Source organism: Jaculus jaculus, chromosome 1 (assembly GCF_020740685.1).
Source record: "Jaculus jaculus isolate mJacJac1 chromosome 1, mJacJac1.mat.Y.cur, whole genome shotgun sequence".
Taxonomy (NCBI): domain Eukaryota; kingdom Metazoa; phylum Chordata; class Mammalia; order Rodentia; family Dipodidae; genus Jaculus; species Jaculus jaculus.
In genome coordinates this window covers 82,986,360-83,006,451 of record NC_059102.1, presented here as the reverse complement: position 1 = coordinate 83,006,451, position 20,092 = coordinate 82,986,360, and the positions used below count along the sequence as shown (strand labels likewise).

General features: G+C 38.4%; 1 protein-coding gene across 10 annotated transcripts in view; it reads left to right on the top strand.

Moving 5' to 3' along the window:
• Positions 1-20,092, top strand: part of Frem1 (FRAS1 related extracellular matrix 1) — a 181,176-nt gene that overhangs the window by 70,557 nt on the left and 90,527 nt on the right. For 9 of the 10 annotated variants that reach the window (XM_045154007.1, XM_045154003.1, XM_045154000.1 and 6 more), the window contains exons 15-20: positions 401-494; positions 4,265-4,517; positions 10,103-10,297; positions 11,385-11,570; positions 12,967-13,163; positions 16,822-17,044. In XM_045154007.1, coding sequence (XP_045009942.1) covers positions 401-494; positions 4,265-4,517; positions 10,103-10,297; positions 11,385-11,570; positions 12,967-13,163; positions 16,822-17,044 — 1,148 coding nt within the window. The remainder of the gene's footprint in view (positions 1-400; positions 495-4,264; positions 4,518-10,102; positions 10,298-11,384; positions 11,571-12,966; positions 13,164-16,821; positions 17,045-20,092) is intronic. The other variant, XM_045154014.1, reaches the window with a different exon arrangement.

Sequence of the window (20,092 nt, the reverse complement as noted above, 5' to 3'; positions counted from 1 at the left end):
TATCTCCAGAGCACAGGCAGAAAGTCAAACAGGAGAGAGAATCATCAAATCCACATAGCATTACTTTTCATGTCTATTGCTCAGTCTTGGAGCCTTTCTGACCTTAGTCATCATGTTTTGCCACTAGGTAACACCATACCAGATAGTTCTTACTGTCATAGAGGCAATTGAAAGGCTGCTTTTTGATTTGTGGACAGATTACCAATGTGCTTTCCTAAGGTGGAGCAATTTTGCATTTAGGGGTACTTGAGTAGTGAAATGTCTGAATTCATAATGATACTGGTTATTTATTTATTATTTAGTGAAAAAATGACTAAAGTCCCATAGTCATACATGTGTTATCATCTCAGTTTACACTCACAGTGTATATGAGAGATTAGCTACACTATTATCCCCACAGGTATCAACATGATGGATCTGAGGTTCTTCAGGATGACATATGCTTGGAGGTCACAGATGGCACAAATTCGGCAGAATTTGTTCTGCATGTTGAGGTGAGTAAAAACTTTCCTCCCTGAATCATGTGAAAATAAGGCATATGTTCTAGAAATTTCTCAGGGCCTAGATATAACTTAAAACATGCAGACTCCAAAACAAGAGGATGCCTGATTATGTTTTTGTATGTCTGTAGCCAGGCTGTAGAGGGGAAAGAGGTAGTGATCAAATGTATAACCATTCCCTCTCTCTTCTCTTCCTTTTTCCTGTTCCATCTAAAGATAGAATTAGCCTTAAACTCAGATACTTAATTTTCAACTTATTTATTCCATGTATAAAATGTCTAATTTTTTAACTATGACAATGAGAAATGTTTATTTAGCAACTCGAAGATTAGGCCAATCTCACTGGGGTTTCCTTTGCCCATGGAAGAGGCCCTGTTTGCAATGTGTGCTCCTTTTAGAATGTCTGTACCACAGAACTTTGCCATCCAGTTTGTTTGAGGGCATTTTTCTTCCTTTTTGACAAATGAAGAAAAGATTTCTCACAAAGACTAAGGCATAGCCAAAAGACTTCTTAGAAGCTTGGCATTTCTTTGTGTAGTGGCTACCTATGTCCATGAGTGCCACTCAAAGATTTTCAGGCATTTATAGTTTGTGTCCAAGAAAGTTTCTCATATTCTCTGAAGGGCCACTAATTGGTCTCATTGTGCTAAGTTATGCTTCTCTTTGAATGTGGTCTAGATTTTAGTGATATGGAATTTTTACACATTTGTAATATATGTTACATTTGATCATTAATGTAACTGCTAATATACATCTATTGTTTGAAGAAGCAGACAGGGAAAGAATTATTGCCTTTTAGCTAAGGACACATAAATTCCAAATGGTTGTCCAACTTGCCCAGAGTTGTTAACTTGATAGTGTAACTTGGCCCAGTCTCCACTCTTTTTTTTTTTTTGGTTTTTCGAGGTAGGGTCTCACTCTGGCTCAGGCTGACCTGGAATTCACTATGTAGTCTCAGGGTGGCCTTGAACTCTCGGCCATCCTCCTACCTCTGCCTCCCGAGTGCTGGGATTAAAGGCGTGCACCACCACGCCCGGCCCAGTCTCCACTCTTGAGTAGTCCTTCCTCCTCATGTGTGTGTACATCTACGTGTCCTTCCTCCTCATGCATGTGCACATCTACGTGTCCTTCCTTTTCATTCGTGTGCACATCCACGTGTCCTTCCTCCTCATGTGTGTATACATCTACTTGCTGGGTGACCCTCATGCAGCAGACCTGGCTGCACCAGGCTGGTACAGAGCTTCTGTCATTCATTTGTGTCCTTCAGAATCTCATGAAAAGAAGTTGAGTTTCAAGAAGATTGTTCTCTATGTTGTCCAACTTTACATACACAGAAAGCTATTCTGGGCTGGAGAGACAGCTCAGTGGTTAAAACACTCGCCTTAAAAACCTGACAGCCTGGGTTCAATTCCCCAGTACCCACATAAAAGCAGATGTGCAAAGGGGCATGTGCATCTGGAGTTTGTTTGCAGCTGATGGAGACTCTGATGTGTCCATTCTCTCTGTCTCTCTTCTCCCTATCTCTCTCTGCTTGCAAATAAATAAATAAAAATTTTAAAAGTTTTTAAATAAGTTTTTTCCCCAGCCAATCCTGTCTTCCTTCTATAACCAGTTCTCATTTCTGGCAATAAGAAGTGCATTGTGTGAAAAGAATCTGTTTATTGCAATTTCTTAAGTAAAATAATAGTTTTTTTGAAAGACATAAAATTTTTGGACAGGTGTTTGTGATTTTTTTTTTTTACTCAAAAGTACTCTTCTTAACTATTATTCACTAAACTGATTGATAAAATTTCTTTGAGTTAAGAACAATAATGGAGATTTTTAATGGCTTCACACAGGGAACAAGAACCAAGATTTTTTTTTAAATGGGGAAACAGAAAAGTAGAAAATATTGAGGATTTTTAAACCTTTGATTAAATCACTAAACTGGAAGATCTATTGACTCATCCATCTACTCATTAAAGGAAAGGATAAATGTAATTTCACATTTGCAGTTTTTAGTCTACTTAAAAAGCAAGATAGGACTGGGGAGATGGCTTAACAGTTAAAGGCACTTTCTTGCAAAGCCTGATGGTTCATGTTCAATTCCCCAGGACCCATGTAAAGCCAGATGTACCAAGTGACTCATGAATCTGGAGTTCATTTATAGTGTCAAAAGGCCCTGGAGTGCCCATTCTCTCTTCTCTCTGTCTTTCTCTTTCTCCTTGCAAATCAATAATTAATAAAACTTAAAAAACAAGAAATAAAAAGCAAGACAATCATGCAAATTATTCACTCATCCATAAAATAGGGTCTTCTATATGCCAGGTACTAGACTAGATAAGTGGAGTACAATGATGAATAAGACCAAAGGGATCCTGTTCTAGGGGTTACAAACCACAGGTGAAGATAGGCACTAAACAGATCATCACCAAGAAAGTAGACTAAAACTAGTGTTATATAAATGAGCAAGGGGCTACAAGAGCTAAGTAGTAGAACTTTCTTAACTAGCCCAAAAGAGTACAGTACCTTCCCTGATAACCCCCATGGAACCTTCATCAAGAACTACCTGAGCAGAGTTGGGAATGAAAGATCCTGGGCAGGGCAAGAGATGAAGCAAAGTCCTAGACAGGGCGAGGAACGTGAACTAGGGTGAAAAAGAGTGGGCTGGCAAAGGTACACCATGGTATGACTACACCAGAGGCTCCTTGGAGGAGCATGGGGAAAGCCATGCAAGGTCCTTGAAGGGCAGCAACTTGAAATTGACATGTTTTAAAAATTGCTGTGGCTGAAGTATGTGGAAGGATATGTAGAGCTGAAAGGATTCCCAGGCTGACAAGCCAGACTTGAAAGAAAAAAAAAAATACTGAAACAGACGCCAAAACAACTTACTGCATGCACTAGACTATGGCTGTGACCTCCAAGGAAGACTGTCTTTCCTTTATATTTCATAGATGTGCCTTTTCTCATATCTACACAGTCTTGTTAAATTCAGAAAGCCTATGTGACCCTCTTTTACTTTGTCTTCCTTTCCACTTGAAGCTTTATTTTCATAAGAGTGAGAGAAACACTATTGAAGTGAAACCTGGATTTGAATGAATAGCTATGGAGTTTTGCATGTAACTCAAGTCATTGGAAATGCAGCAATGGCTCATAGTGAGCCCAGAAAAACTTCCTGGGTGACAGGAAGTTGAGGGTGGGGGAAAGCTTTGTAATCACCAAGTAATTTGAAATAAAGCATAACTTTGGTGTACATGTACATATAACAGACCACAGGACATGAACCTACCAGGAATCTATGTGAATTTAATTAAAGAGACAAGGTTCAGTGAGAGGCATATAATGTTATATTTATATTTTGTCTGTCTAGAAACAAACGACAGGTCTGATTCCCAAGCCCTAACCCACCTTCTCCCATTCCTACCCCTAGTGCCTGTCGTGTGAGGCATTCCTCACAGGATGGTGCTCATGGGAAACACTGACACCTTCTCCCACCTCTACCTCTAGTGTCTGAAATGTGAGGCATTTCTCACAGGATGGTGCTCATGGGAAACACTGACACCTTCTCCCACCTCTACCTCTAGTGCCTGTCATGTGGGGGGTCCTTACAGGATGGTATTTATGAGGAACATTGAAAGGCACAACTTTGGCCAAGTTCCATGGTCATTGTTCCATGTGTCTGGAAGATTGAAAATGCCTGTCATTGTGACTATGAGCTATAGCTCACCAGCTGGGCAATTTGTCATTTCTTTCTTTTTCTTGAAACTACTTTTTTGTCTGCTTAGGTATTACCAGTGAATGATGAGCCACCAGTCCTAAAGGCGGACCTCATCCCCATGATGCACTGCTCAGAGGGTGGCGAGGTGACCATCACCCCTGAATATGTTTTTGCTACTGATGTGGACAGTGATGACATGAAACTGATGTTTGTGATTGTCAGAGCACCTGGGCATGGCGTGGTAAGAAAGGCTGGAATCACTGTGGACCGCTTCTCCCAGGGAGATGTTATTTCAGAGACTGTGACCTACAAACACACTGGTAAGTGACTACTTGTAGGAAGCAACATGGGAGTCTTAGCTGTGCTCCCTGGTGTGGGCTCCAGTCACAACAATCAAAATGTTTACTTCCATAGAAAACAGTGCAGCTGCTTCTGAACTCCCATTTTGCAAGTTTGCTCACCCTGGGTAGAGGTATTTCTGATGTAGTGTGACAGTGACCTTCTGAGAATGGAGAAAGCAGCCAACACTTGCAGCACTGACCTCAATGCTCCCACAGAGTCCTTCTTTTTAGTCAATTTGAAGATTTACTTAGCCATTCTACTTATATATCCCTATATCATAGCAGAAAAATCAAGGTAAGCTACCTGAAGTAATTATATTATTACTTAAAACAACTGTTTATTTATTTGCAAGCAGAGAGAGAAACAGATAGAGAGAGAATGGATGCCACTGCCTATGAACTCCAGATGCATGTACCACCCTGTGCATCTGGAATTACATAGGCACTGGGGAATCACATCTGGGCTGTTAATCTTTGCAAGCAAGGGACTTAACCACTGAGCAATCTGTTCAACCCTATATTATTACTTTTAAATATTTACTGATTGTCAGCTAGCTCCTGAGAAGTAGCTAGTCTTCTTGCCTGAAAAGCAATATGTTTTCCGCTTTCTATGAATTGCCCACAGCACATAGCAGTATGAACACAAATGCTTGCTTATAAGCACTGTTTTCTCACTGATGGTATCTCATTGCATTGTTACTCAGGTGACATTAGATCCCTGAGTGAATTGTTCAATAAAGAAAACACTAATTCAGTACCTGATATATGCAATGCATAGCATCAAGCACTGTGAGGCCACAGTGGGGTGTAACTTTGTGATGAAGGGCTGTTAACTAAGTGTGAATACCAAGCCAATCACACAGAAGGATGACAGCAGGGCACATTTGCATGTCACCACAACATGCCCTCTTGCATACTTTTAGGTCTAGGTTAGGAGCATTTCCCCAGTAATAATGCCATATCTATCCTCCCACTGGAATTAATCACACACTATCAAAATTCCCTACTAACTCTTCCATGTACCTCTTTAAACTAAAAATTCCATGGCGGAAGTATAAAGGAGTACCAGCTGAGTGGGATGGTGTATTAGTTACTTTGGGGTCACTGTGACAAAACACCCAACAGAAGTAACTTAGTTGGTAGGAAGATTTATTTTGTTCAGTGGTTTCAGAGAGAATTTAGTCTATCACAGCTGAGAAGCCCTGGCAGAAAATCTCAGGCATGGGTGGCAGACAAGTGGGACAAGGACAGATCACATGCTGAAAGACCAGGAAGCAAAGAACAAAGCAAGAACCTGGGGCTCTTCTATAACCTTCAAGAGCTTACCCCTAATGACTGCCACTGGCTCTGCCCCACCTCCTGAATATTCCATAGCCTCCCTAAATAGTGCTACCAACTGGGGAACAAGCATTCAAAATATGAGCCTGTGGGGAATATTTCAGATACAAACATTTTGTCCCAGCTACCCTACCTCCCCCAGCAAAGGTTTATTGCTATCTCATAATGCAAAATGCACTTAGTTTAAGTTCTTGCTTCCCTATAGTTTTAACACTCCCCAAACTGATCAAAAGTCTAAGTCTAAAGTCTCTAGTGGAACTCCAAGTAATCCCTTAGCTCTGAGCTCCTGTAACATAAAAGAGAGTTACATACTGCAAGTATAAAATGGCACAGATAAAGCATTCCTATTCAAAACCAGAACAAGATAGTAATAAAGGATCAAAATAAGGCCCACATCCAGCAGAATGAACATCAACTCTTATAGCTCCACAACATACAGCATCTGTGGCACATGGTAGCACCACCTGAGTGCCAGTAGGCTTGGGCAGCTCCACCCTGTGCTTACCGTGCAGCACAGGTCTCCCTTGTGCCAGTTCCATTTCCTACCTGTGGTCCTCATCAGATGTTACATATTCTTGGCATCTCCAGTCCCTTGGGGAATTCACTGCAGCTTAGGCCTCAACCTCACAACTTCATGCATCAGCCTCCCAAGGGCTTTCTGAAGACAATTTGACCTTGTTCCACCGTCCCTGGTGGCGGGAGTATGTTACAGAAACTGTTATGCACATAACACTGGATGAAGAAGAAATTGGAGAAAATATTTTGAAATATTTTCATGTTTTTCAAAAATATTTATTAAGATACTAGTTATTTTGTGGCTAGTTAAATAATACGGCATATTTAATCTCTTTCCTATACTGCTTTTATCTTTAAATAGTATCTTCTTATCCTTCTACCTGCATGTGGTTTTAGGAAAAGTTTCATTGATTATTTCTCTGTCCTGAGAAGCATAGTCAATTTGATTGATATATCTCAGTATCTCCCAGGAGGTCACAAGTGTATACTGTTTGTTTGTTTATTTATTTGTTGTTTGTTTAGATAGGGTTTTGCTATGTAGGCCAGTCTGGCCTAAAACAATCCTCTTGGCTCAGCCTCTTGAATTCTGAGATTCTACCATACTTGGCTTACATATTTTTCTTCTTTCCTTAGTTGATCTAAATAGACTTGTAGGGATTCAAAGACCAATGATTATTGTTTATCACATAATTCCAACATCTTTGGTAAGATCATGAAGCACAGATAAATTAGAGGTGAAACAGTCTTCTCTTGCCTGCTCATTCCAAGTGCTACCTAGCAGGTATATGAATGCATAAATCTCTTCCAGCGTGATGGCCATGTAAGGGACCATTATGTAATAAGACCCAGTGTCCTAGAAAGACATTATGGCAAATTATTTCAAATAGAATTTAAAAAATTATGTTATATTAGAAGAAATACTAGGTTAAAAGGCTATTTGAATGTTTTGTTTTCTTCTATGTACTGATTTACTCAGTTGATGGGCGTGTACACTCGTGCATGAGCTAGTGGAGGTCCGAGGTCTATGTTAGGTGTCTCTTTTAATTGCTTTCCACCTTATGTTTTTGAGACAAGGTCTCCCACTGAACCTAGAGCTTACCAATTCAGTTAGCCCCAGGTATCATTGTCTCTCTGCCTCCCCAGCACTGTGATTACAGGAGTGAACCAACACTCCTGCCTCTAAGTGGGTGTTGTGAATCTGAACACAGTCCTCATGCTTTCACAGAAAGCACTTTACCAACTGAACCATCTTCCAAGCCTCAAGCTCTAGCAATTTTTCATATAGCCCACTATTATATAATCCATAAACATGAATAATTTAACTTCATCCTTTTGTTTTGGTTGCCTTTTTGTTCTCTTTCACAGTTGTTTTTGTCAAGACCTCTAATTCTATGTTAAGTAAGAATAATGAAAGTTTATAAATTGTATATAGTGTATTCCATTTGAAGGTAAAAAAATGCTTCCACTTGTAGCCTTGTTAGTGGCTTACTGCTCAGTCTGTGTTTCCAGTTATTATTTACTTTAAACACCTCTGCTTCCATTATAAGCAGTTACTGAATACTAGGTTTGCCTTTTGTTTATTACCTCCTGTATTTTCCAGAAATGGTTTTTCCTTCCTTGCTCTGACTTCTCCTTCCTGTAAATCTTTCCTCCCAATTCTCTTCCTTCCAGATTCTTTGCCTGATCTTTCTTGCAGACTTGCACTCACCCTTGACTTCACAGCTCAAAGACAACAGAGCCATCCCAGAAAATTTTTCTTTCTCCAGATTTGTACCCTGCTCCAGGCCATTACCAGTCAACACTCACATCGTCTTTTCAACTTCTGTACTTTGTACATTTCTTAGCTGAAGTGTAGTCACCAGTTAGTAGACTCAGGGGTTGGGTTTTAGGAATCACTACAGATACCAAAGTCCATGAATGTTCAAGTCCCTCATATCAAATGGTACAGTATTGCCCTGTAAAATACGCATACCCTCCTTTATGCTTAAAATCATGTTTGCATTAGTTGCAATACTAATGCAACATAAGTGGGCATACAGAGTTATACTATGTTATTGTTTAGGGAATAATGACAAGAAAAAAATCTACAACAGTACAGACACAACTTTTTTACAAATATTTTTAACCTGCAATTGATTAAGTTCATGGATGTGGAATGTGTAGATACAGAAGTTTTACTGTGTATGGAATTGCCACTTGGTTGGTTAAAAAAAATGGTTTAGCTGGGTGGGGTGGCACACGCCTTTAATCCCAGTACCTGGGAGGCAGAGGTAGAAGGATCATCGTGAGTTTGAGGCCACTCTGAGACTTTCATAGTGAATTTCAGGTCAGCCTGAGCTTGAGCAAAACCCTACGTCAAAAACTAAAAAAAGAAGAAAAAAAAAAAGCAAAAATGTTTAGTAGTAGCAAGTTCATAGAGCCAAAACTAATGCATCTATGTATACATCTATGTTATTCTGACCACACAACATTTCTTTCTTAATCATTACACTGTCCACAACATAGTAGGTCTTTGGACATTTGTTAATATTTTGAAATGTCTTTGATAGCTGCAAAATGTCTACTTTTTCTCCACTAGAATTATCCGATAGCAGGCATTGAATACAAGTTTTTTAAGTGATAAATGATAGATGTTTTAAATCAACCTAAAAAAAATCCAAATGAACATGTGAGCGGTCTCTTAATTTTCATTCTCTCAAAGCTTGAGGCTTATGGTTTCCATCTAACTCTGAATTTCAACTTTTCATCTCTCCAGCATTTGCTTGCTCAGTGATACCATCTTTAGTTTTCTTTGTCATGTTTTCTGAGTAGGGAAAATCATACTAGGCATAGTATTCTGCAGAGCTGGCCAGGGTGTCTGTGTGAGGCACTGGCATTCTTGGTCTTCTGTACTCTTATTCTTTTTCTTTGGAGGTCCCAGAATTGTTTCCCTTTTGGTACTTTTAGGAATTACCAAGAACTCCCATGCATGTCTTTTCTGTACCCTGAGTAGGAAACCCCCCTGATTTATGTAGAATGAGATTGTTCTGTTTGCTAATAAGTGATCCTGACATTTCCTTCCTTCTTCCCCTTGCTGTTCAAGTTGGGACCATTACGAATCTTACAGAGTGAGACCTAAGAAATAAAAAGATGGCAACAAAATTCTAGGTACTATTACTACTTGTTAAAAAAATATTTGACTAATATGTGAAAAAGAAAACATTGAAAGGAATAACCAAAATGTTGATTACCTTTGTTTTCACCTACCTATCATTCTCTGTTTCTCCTAGGTGCTATGTAGTTGATGGTTATAAATTTCAGGTGGTTAATGCAATTGGAAAGACAATTACCAAGGGGATGAGGGTACCTTCTGTCTCTCACTGGAGCTGGTCCTAGCACTAAAGGATTAAGACAGAAGAGTGAAATAAAACCAGCACTAGTCAAGCTCTGTGCCTCTCCCTTGTTCATTTGTGATCTGTCAGACCCTTGTTAGCTGGGCCTTGCCCCTCCATATGGTGATAAATGGTTGGCAAGGATTTTACCAAAGGCAACAGATGGACAAGTATTGCTGCATTATTTTCATGGCTATATTTAATTTCATAGTGACAAACTTGAGTTTTATCCACTTAAGTTTCTGCTCAATGCTTGTAAAAGATTCAAGAGTGGACTTCGTGTTGGTATCCTCTATTTTTTTTTTAAAGTTAGATTTCAGCACTAGTTGTGTTTTCCAGGTGGTGAGATTGGCCAGATGCCTTGTTTTGACACCATCACATTGGTGGTTTCGGATTGGGAAGCTGGCTCTTTGGTGAATGGCTGTTGCTACAATGGACCTGATCCATCTGTTCCTCTTCATGAGTCCTTTCCAGTATATGATCTCAACATCACAGTTTATCCAGTAGATAATCAGCCACCTTCAATTTCAATAGGTGACAATGTTTTCCCACTAAAATGCTATCATCTTACTATATGTCATATGCATGGAAAAATACTCTGTACTTAGTCAGATTAGAAAACTGCCATACAAAATTGTCTTCCAGTAATTGTCTCAACAGAGAGCTGTAGTGAACTCCAATATATAATAAACTGTAAGGAAAAGGAATTTACTCTTATAAAACCTTAAGTATTTCTGTATGAAGAGAGAATACAATTGTGTGCGTGCATGTGTGTGTGTGTGTGTGTGTGTGTGTGTGTGTGTGTGTGTGCAGAACAAGGACAGCAATGAAATCCTCACATCTTCTAGTTTCATTTCACTTGAGAAAATATCATTTGCCTGCTGGAGAGAGAATAATTTATTTTATCCATAATAATTTCTATTAAAACAGAATGAGTATACCGAAGAGACCATTTATATACATTTAACCATATTTGCTTTTCAGAAAGTCATCTCTTCATAGGCACTGCGTATATGTTCTGTCTCTCAGAAAAAAAATAAGCATATGTATGAATGTTATTGTAATTTGCAAAGTATCTCCCAAGCAATGTTCTGGAAAGGAAGCATTATCCCAGCAGAATAATTAAGCACCAAGGCATGAAAAAAATATCCGTTATGAGCAATTCATAATAGCTCTCAGGCAATTAACGCTCTGACAAACAGAGGTAACAACTGATCCTGAGGAGTACATAAACTACATTTAGTGGTTTATCATTAAAACAGTTTGGCAATTCTTATTTCCATTTGTCACTTCTGTGTGGACACAAGGGAAATCAGAGTTGCTTGAGAACAACTAGAGAGCTGTACTAGAGCACTGAGCATTTCTGTCTTTCTATTATCATCAGGCTTGGTTGAGTTAAAAAAAATATAAAATTCCATAAGTCAAATTAAATTCCATGCATTAGCCCTGAATATTTTCACTGCAAAGAGAATTACACCAAAAGAAATGAACATCTCCCATAGAACCATATTTGCTTGGGGGAGGCTTTTCTGAATTGGAATTTCAATCACTGTCTTCAGTCCCCACTCTCCTGATGGAAGACTTCATTCTAAGCCATCTTCATGTCATTATTTGTGTGCAGGTGCAATATTTGAGGTGGATGAGGGCTTCTCAGCAGCCCTGACTGTTAACCATTTGTCCGTTATTGACCCAGACACTGCTGTGGATGATGTGGAATTTATTTTGGTTTCTCCTCCCCAATTTGGCTACCTTGAAAATACACTCCCTTCTGCAGGGTTTGAGAAAAGCAATATGGGCATAAGTATAGGTAAGCCATAGTTTTGTGACCAGTAATGACTCACCTATTTTTATAAACATGACTGGCTATATAATGCTTTGGAAATGGACTTCAAAAATGTTTAAAACACCATATATACATTCAAGTGATTATTATTATTAGTAGTATTGTTATTACTATAGTTGATACTTTTGAATCTTATATTTTCATTTAAAGATAAAATATGTATTCAAATTTGTAAACAAGTGGAAACTTCACTTGTGAAAAATATATGAATAAATATTGAAGAGATCATCTTTTACAAGGGGCTCATAGCAACAGAATGCTGTGATAGAATGAATCTTCTGGGAGCTTATGGGGTTTCAGTCTCACAATCTTTTAGCATTTTTAATTGAGATTAATAAGAAAGACTGAAAAATGTACAATGAGTGGTACAAAGAGAGAAAACCTGAAATGTTAAGGCAGATTATATTTATTTTGGAAATAGAACGTGTCTTAGCAAAATAGCTCTCGTATTTCAGGCAAAACAAAGCAACCAAAACAGAAAAAGAAAGAAGCACCAAAGACTTGCAAAGATAATAATTTAGAAGTAAATGGTTTTTCAAGCTCCTTTTATGGTATTTGCACCTTAAATATGAGAAAGGCGGGATCTAAGATTAATTGCATTAGAGGTTATTCAATATTGCTTGTGACTTATTTCACAACTTAGCAGATATTTTTCTTCTTTTAAGGCCATATCAAAACATCTGAACATCAAGTGAGCTAATTCTACTCACTCCAGTGAATTGCTTGATGTATGTTGTACAGACAAGTAATTGGTTCACTCTCATTTTGCCTTTTTATGAGAGGTGGTCTGGCTCTCACCCTACTGTCAAGAACCACTTCTATAGAAGCAGCGATTCACTCAAAGGTGGTTCTCATTGGCATTCATCCCATGGCTCTGAAGAGTGACCATCACTCTTTGTTCACTATGAAAATTTGAATACTTCTTAATGATCTGTTGATGTCTGCCTTTATGTTGGTTGGTGGGTGTTGTAGCAATCCCTGACAATGGGATTAGGTTAACTATTATGACCTATCTGCTTTGCTGAAAAACAGGCTATTAGTGGATTAAAGATTGAGGACTAGGGCTGGAGAGATGGCTTAGCACTTAAGGTGCTTGCCTGTGAAGACTAAGGACCCGTGTTCTACTCTCCAGATCCCACATAAGCCAGATGCACAAGGTGAAGCAAGCACAGAGGGTTGCACATGTGCACAAGAAGGCGCATGTGTGTGGAGTTCAACTGCAGTGGCTAAAGGTCCTGGTGCACCAATTCTCTCTCTCTCTCTCTCATAAAAAATACAAAAAAAAAAAAAAAGTTTGAGGACCAGTAACTTGGAAACATTGTTTTTCTTTTTCTACCCATTCCATCTTGGTATATGTTAGCTTCGTTTCTGTGGAAAGACATGAAGGCTTTTCATGTTAACTATGTGCAGTCCAGACACCTGAGGATGGAGCCAACTGCTGACCAGTTTGTGATGTATGCTACAGATGGGGAGCAACGTTCCTTGGAGACAACATTTTATATTATAATCAACCCCACAAACGATGAAGCTCCTGACTTTGTGGTGCAGAATATTACTGTAAGAACCCATATTAGAGTGCACTCCATTTCTCTCATTTTCTTCTTTTTCAATTAATTTTTTTACTAATTAGTTTTGTATTCAGCAAATACAGTCAGTTTGGTACCATTATTAGGCTCATCCGTGACCTACCCTCTCCCCTTGGCCCCTCCTTGTTGAGGTATATGGGTCATGCATTGTGGTTATGGGTAAGATAAATGTCTCTGCATATCATGACCCAATGTGTGGCTCTGACATTCTTTCCACCCCCTCTTCTGCAAAATTTCCCTGAGCCATGTTGGGTTCATTTTTGGTCTGCTTCAGTGATGAGGTGTTGGGGGCCTCTGGGTCTCTGGATATCTGATTTGGTAGGAGTTCATTGTTCTCTGTGTTGATCTACTTTCCCCTTGTGCTGGTATCTGGTTCACCAGGAAAACAGTACTCTTGCTTGTTTCACCAATTTTTCCTAGTTTTGGCCGGGGCCCTTTTGAGGTATGATGGGCTGGCTCTCTCCTTAGGATCTACATCTATATGAAAAAGAGAAGCAGATTCTCCAATGGAGAGTAAGTTAGCATCATTTCTCTCATTTTATCACTTTTATTTTCACCTTGCTGGTCCAGATGCACTGAGCACATTAGTTTGGTGAAGAGTGGGGAAGAGGAGTGCCATGTCATGTAATTAATCACTTAAAACTATGAATTTAATAATAATAATAATGACAATGATAATAAGTACTGACATAATAAATGCATGAAATCATTTACTTGAGTATATGTGCATGTACATAATAGAGTACTTACTAAATTCTAGGTTGTACGTCTTCTGCATATGTACATATGTAATTCTCAAAATAGGCTCTTAGGGTGATGGAATTGTTATTGCCATTGGGTTTCAAAGAAATGAGGCATAAATAGGTTAACCATGTAACCCAACTTATTCATAATCATGCCAGTAATATGTTTTTGTAGAATAATTTTTCTGTAGGTTTTTAGTTATAAATAAGGGAATCATTATACCTATGACTACACTTATTTTTTTAAAGCAAAACCTAATTATGCAGATTGGAAATCTTTCCATATCAGTATATAATTATTATAAAATAATTATATATCTACTTAGGTGACTTTAATTCAGACATATGACTTAGCAAATCCTGATGAAATATGGTGAGCATAGGCTTTTGCCTTTTAATCATGGGACATTAGGTGAGTTATTTCTTTTATGTTTCTGTTTCCTCTTCTGAAAAGATATGCATTGAATCTTCTTTAAGGAATAACCATGAAGATTGAGTTCAGCACCAACTTAATGGTCCTTAATGAATAGGTATCACTGGTTTTTATTGTCATTGTTACATTTGCTATCTTTTTTTGATGTTGACTAAAGTTATTATTTTCCCTTATTTTTTGCTAAAATAATCATGTTCTAAATGCAAAACTCTTTATTTGATTTTAATTTTCTACTGACTCTTAATGGGACATGAGAGTCACCTCAGCATGAAATTTAAGAGCCAGCTCCTGCCTTTCCTCTTCTTTTGGCACATGAGTTTCTCTGGAGAGCCCTTCAGTAATTATATGAGATAAAAAAAAAAAATCTACAAAGTGATTTATTCTACACCTACCTCTTTTGTCTTTATCTGTGTAGGGTTTGGGCTTCTGGAATAATTAGGCTTCTGGGAGAGTGCCCCTTGCTCCTCTCTGTAAGTCACACACTCTCACTTGTACTTCTTTATAGACGCTCTTGTGGAGTGACAGGGCCCCTTGTGTCATTGGTAGAACTGGCCTTAAGGGTTTTTTTTTTTTTTTAATATAGCCACACTTGTATTTCTTGTGAAAAAGTAAATTTATTGTGTAGTTAGGTTGCCATCAAGTTGTACTACAGAAGGTTTAGATTAAGTTGTTATAATTCCCTTCTAAACCTGCCTACTAGCAAAGGTGTGTCTTCTATATGCATTGTTTTAAAATTTGTTTTGTCATAAAGTCAAGAAATAATTTAATCTCAAAAGAAGAGTTTCACATTTTTCAAGAAAATTTCCTAGTAATCCTGTGAACTTACCATTTTGTAAATGAGAAACATTACCAAGTAATGAGTCAATGGGGAAAATCTTCATAGTTAAGCTTTATAATGAAGGATAATTGCAACATATTTTAAAGTTGCTTTATTAAAGTTGTTGGGGGAAGTGACATTGCTGTCAAAGATGAGATAATAAGTATAGAATTCTAAATTAATCTATGAAACTTTCTTCATCCTTAATAAAGAGCCAGATTAAATCAGCATCATTTTTGCCAAGTATCACATGTAGTTGCAGAGCATTTCTTTCAAGGCCAGTGGGAGGAACCAAACAGAAAGAGTATTCCCACAATTCTAAACCATAGGAACCTTTCCAGGCTTGACTATTCCCTCAACAAGATATCCTGGTATACTCCACTTTTCTCTGTTTCTTATTTCTTCCTATCTAGCAGCACTCAATATTCCTTCCTTTAACTATATGACTTGTGGACAGGCCTTCCTAGTCCCAGCTGACTTTGATTCTTGAGGACATTTATGTCCTCCAAGCATGTAGCACAGTGACCTTACAGAGAGCCCCATGAAGCAAGAGTAGAATTTGTGCACTTCTATTACTTAGATCTTGGTATATTTCAAAACAGGAGACAAGCACTTCCTTGCTATTTTCTCACTATGAGGGGGAAAATATGTCAAGATAGCTAAGTATCCTGTGGTCAAATTCTAAATGACTGGAACCTTCTTGAGACCATAAACATTCCACTGTCTGTGTTCAAAGGATTACAATGCCTGAGGTGGGATATGGGAAGGGAGTAGGAAAAGTCATTCAAGAAAGTTGTGAGAATTAGGGAAAGGTGAATAATTAAAATAAATGCTACATGCTCCTAGAAGCATCCTTTCAATTGTTCTTGGTCACAGTGAAATACAGTTTTTACTTCAATAATAAAACTTAAGACATATGTTCAGAACATATAATTGATATCTGTGCTATTTCCAGAACACTTAGAAACACATGAATTCTAGAAGCAAGGAAGTCCTGGAGAATAAAATAACAGATTGTAGAAACACAAAAATTCTAGAAGCAAGGAGATCCTGGGGGCTAAAATAACAGATTGTAGAAACACAAAAATTCTAGAAGCAAGGAGATCCTGGGGGCTAAAATAACAGATTGTAGAAACACAAGAATCCTAGAAGAAAGGAGATCCCAGAGGCTAAAATAACAGATTGTAGAAACACAAGAATTCTAGAAGCAAGGAGATCCCAGAGGAAAATAACAGATTGTAGAAACATAAGAATTCTAGAAGCAAGGAGGCTCAGGAGGCAAAAATAACAAATTGGTATCTGAAGCTCCAGAAAGTAGGCAAACTTTTGGTTGTTTTTCCTTAACCTCTGAATTATAAACAACATATATGTTTTAAATCATGTCTTTTGTTGCACATGGAAGTAAGAACTGCTTTGAAGTCTTCAGATAAAATATGCAAGGAGATTTATATATTTGTATTTTTCAGTTTCTGTTTAATAAAAAATGTTTTAGGACCCATTATCTATGAGCTGTCATGGAAATTTTGAAATAGGATATTTTAAAATAAATGTACGTTTTGGCAGTTTGTTAAAAGAAACTAGTAGACAAAAAGTTGGATTTCACAGTCTGCTGATTTCCTGGCTTGCTCCTGCTTAGGTGTGTGAGGGTCAGACAACAGAGCTGGACTCTTCCATTATCAGTGCTGCTGACCAGGACATACCCAAGGACCCTTTGCTGTTCACCATTACTCGCCAGCCCCGTCATGGTCTCCTCATCAATGCAGTGTCCAGCAAAGACTATCCTCAGAACAAGTCACGAGCCAGCTCTGACCAGAATCATGAATTTATTCACAACTTCTCCATGGAGCTTCTCAGAACTGGTAGACCACATTCCACTTCTATTCACTTATAATTGCTGGTTAATAATCACTTAACCCACACTTAATGTGGGTTTGGAAAAAGGTGAACTTGGGGCTGAAGAAATGGCTCAGTGAGTAAAAGTGCTTTCCAAGAGTCTCTGAGTTTGACCCCTGGCATCCACCTAAAAAGCTCATTGGCCATATACACCTGTAACCCCAGCTCCATGAGGAGTAGAGACAGCAGAATTGTCAGTGCTCACTACTCAGCCAGGTTCAGTGAGACTCTGCATCAAGGAAATTAATTGGAAGTGTGAGAGAGGAGGTTTGGCTTGTGCACATGGGGCACATTCATGTACACACACACAAGTGGATATGCTATTCATATACATGCCACAATATATCACAGCACACAACCTATACTCACATATATGCCAAAAATAGAAAAAGAAAGAAAAAGTTGAATTCACTGAAGCAGAGATTAGAGTGGAGGTTACAAAAGCTGGTTTGAGGCATTGAGAGCTGTTGTACAATGTACAATGTACAAATTACACAATGTACAAAACTACATTTAGATAGGAGGAATAAGTTTAAGATGTCTATTGTACATTGTAGCTATAGTTAATAATGATATTGTACACTTGAACCTACTTAATTTTTTAAGTGCTCTCACCACACATACACGTGTACACAGAGACACAATGTGAGGTAATATACATTAGGGAGATTTAAGCATACTAAAATGTATGAATATATCAAAATACTATGCTGTGTACCAAAAGGACATACAATTCTTTTGCCAGTTAAAAACATAAATTCCTCTCTCTCTCTCTCTCTCTCTCTCTCTGTGTTTGTGTGTGTGTGTGTGTGTGTGTGTGTGTGCATGTGTGTATGTGTGTGTGTGTGATATGTGTATATGGGAATACATGTGCACATGCAGAGGTCCGAGCACAACCTCAAAGTGTTGGCCCTACCTTCCATCTTGTTTGAGACAGTGTCTCTCTTGTCTGCTGATGTGAACAGGAGACTAACTGGTCTCAACCTAGGAATTTTCCAGACCACATTTCCTGTTGCCATAGGCACAATAGGGCTACAGATTTGTGTATTACTTTGTTTTACGTGGTTTCTGAGGATCTAAACTTTGGGTTTCAGACTTGTATAGCAGGCACTTTTAACCACTGAGCCATTTCCCCAGCCCCAAAACCTAAATTTAAAAATCATTTTTCGGGGCTGGAGAGATGGCTTAGTGGTTAAGCGCTTGCCTGTGAAGCCAAAGGACCCGGTTCGAGGCTCGGTTCCCCAGGACCCACATTAGCCAGATGCACAAGGGGGTGCACGTGTCTGGAATTCGTTCACGGTGGCTGGAGGCCCCGGCGCGCCCATTCTCTCTCTCTCTCTCTCTCTCTCTCTCTCTCTGCCTTTCTCTCTGTGTTTGTCTCTCTCAAATAGATAAAAAAATAACTTTAAAAAAAATCATTTTTCGTCCCAGAAATGATAACAGATTACAGAAGTAGGAGAAAAGAGGTAGCATTCACTCTATATATTTATTACTGCAGGATGAACTATGGACTAGAAAAGATAGGTAGATGAAGAGATAGTAACACATTTGGGTTTGACTTGTGTATGTGTGTGTGGTGTGCATGTATGCATGTGTGTTCATACATGCATGTGTGGGTATGAGTGGAGACCAGAAGTTGATATTGACTGTTTTCCTTCATCAAATTCCACTTTGTTTACTGAGGCAGGGTCTCTTGCTTGAATTCAGAGCTTGTCAATGGCCAGTCTAACCAGCCATCTTGTCTGGTTCCAGCTCCCGAGTGCTAGGATTGCAGACAGCCACCATACCCACCTGGGTATTACGTGGGTGCTGGGCAACATGTTTTCTTTTAGTCAGAATACCAAAAAGGATATTTATGACTTTTAAAGGATTTTAGCACAAAACTTTAATCATAATGATAAAATTCTTTTAAAAAACCTATTGAGATCATGGGGCTATATTTTAAGAGATTTGTGTGCCAAAAATTTCACAGTGGAAAATAAATACAGAGCCGCATAAAATAATGATTCATTAGTCTCTAAGGAGATAATTTGTTCTTTAGGAAAGCAACACTTTGGAATAGCAGCTATAATTATTTTTAATTACTTTGTAAAAAAATTGATCTTATTCCACTTTCCATGTATAAAAATACTTATTTGAGCAAGTGTTCAGTTCTAAAATCACTGCCTACTTTCAATTTCCTTCTCCACATTTAATTTTCTCAATCTGGAAGTTCCTTCCCTACCTGAGGCTGGCCAAGGTAGTAACTTTAGAATGTAGCTTTCTGCTCACCTCCTCCTGGAAGCAACCTGGACTTCCCAGACTATTTCTTCTCTGTCTGCTTCATCTTACTGTATTTTTAAAAATTCTTCTTCTTCTTTTTTTTTTTTATTAATTAGTTTTGTACTCAGTGAATACAGTCAAGTTGGTACCATTGTTAGGCTCATCCATGTCCTACCCCCTCCCCTTAGCCCCTTCTTGTTGAGGTATATGAGTCATGCATTGTGGAGTTAGCCCACAGTTATGGGTAGGAGAAATGTCTCTGTATATTATGACCCAATGTGTGGCTCTGACATTCTTTCCACCCCTTCTTCCCCCAAATTTCCCTGAGTCATGTTGGGTTCATTTTTGGTCTGCTTCAGTGATGAGGTGTTGGGGCCTCTGGGTCTCTGGATATCTGATTTGGTAGGAGTTCATTGTTCTCTGTGTTGATCTCCTTCACCCTTGTGATGGTACCCCATTCATGAGCTCATTCTCCAAGCTACCAACAATTGTGGGCTACAAGGGGGCCTACACTTATTAACGTTTGATTGACATCTTTTCTACTGTCATTCAATTATTTGTTTCTCCAGTTAAGGGTAGGCTCTAGGTGCCGAAGTTTATTTTGTCATAGTTATACAATGTCATCTCATGTTTAAATTTGAAAAGAAATTCTTCTATTTTTCAGTTTTTATTAATTGCAAACAAATAAATTCTTAAATGTCAAGGATGTTTTGTTGAAATCAATAACCCTGTGCTACAAATAACACAGTATA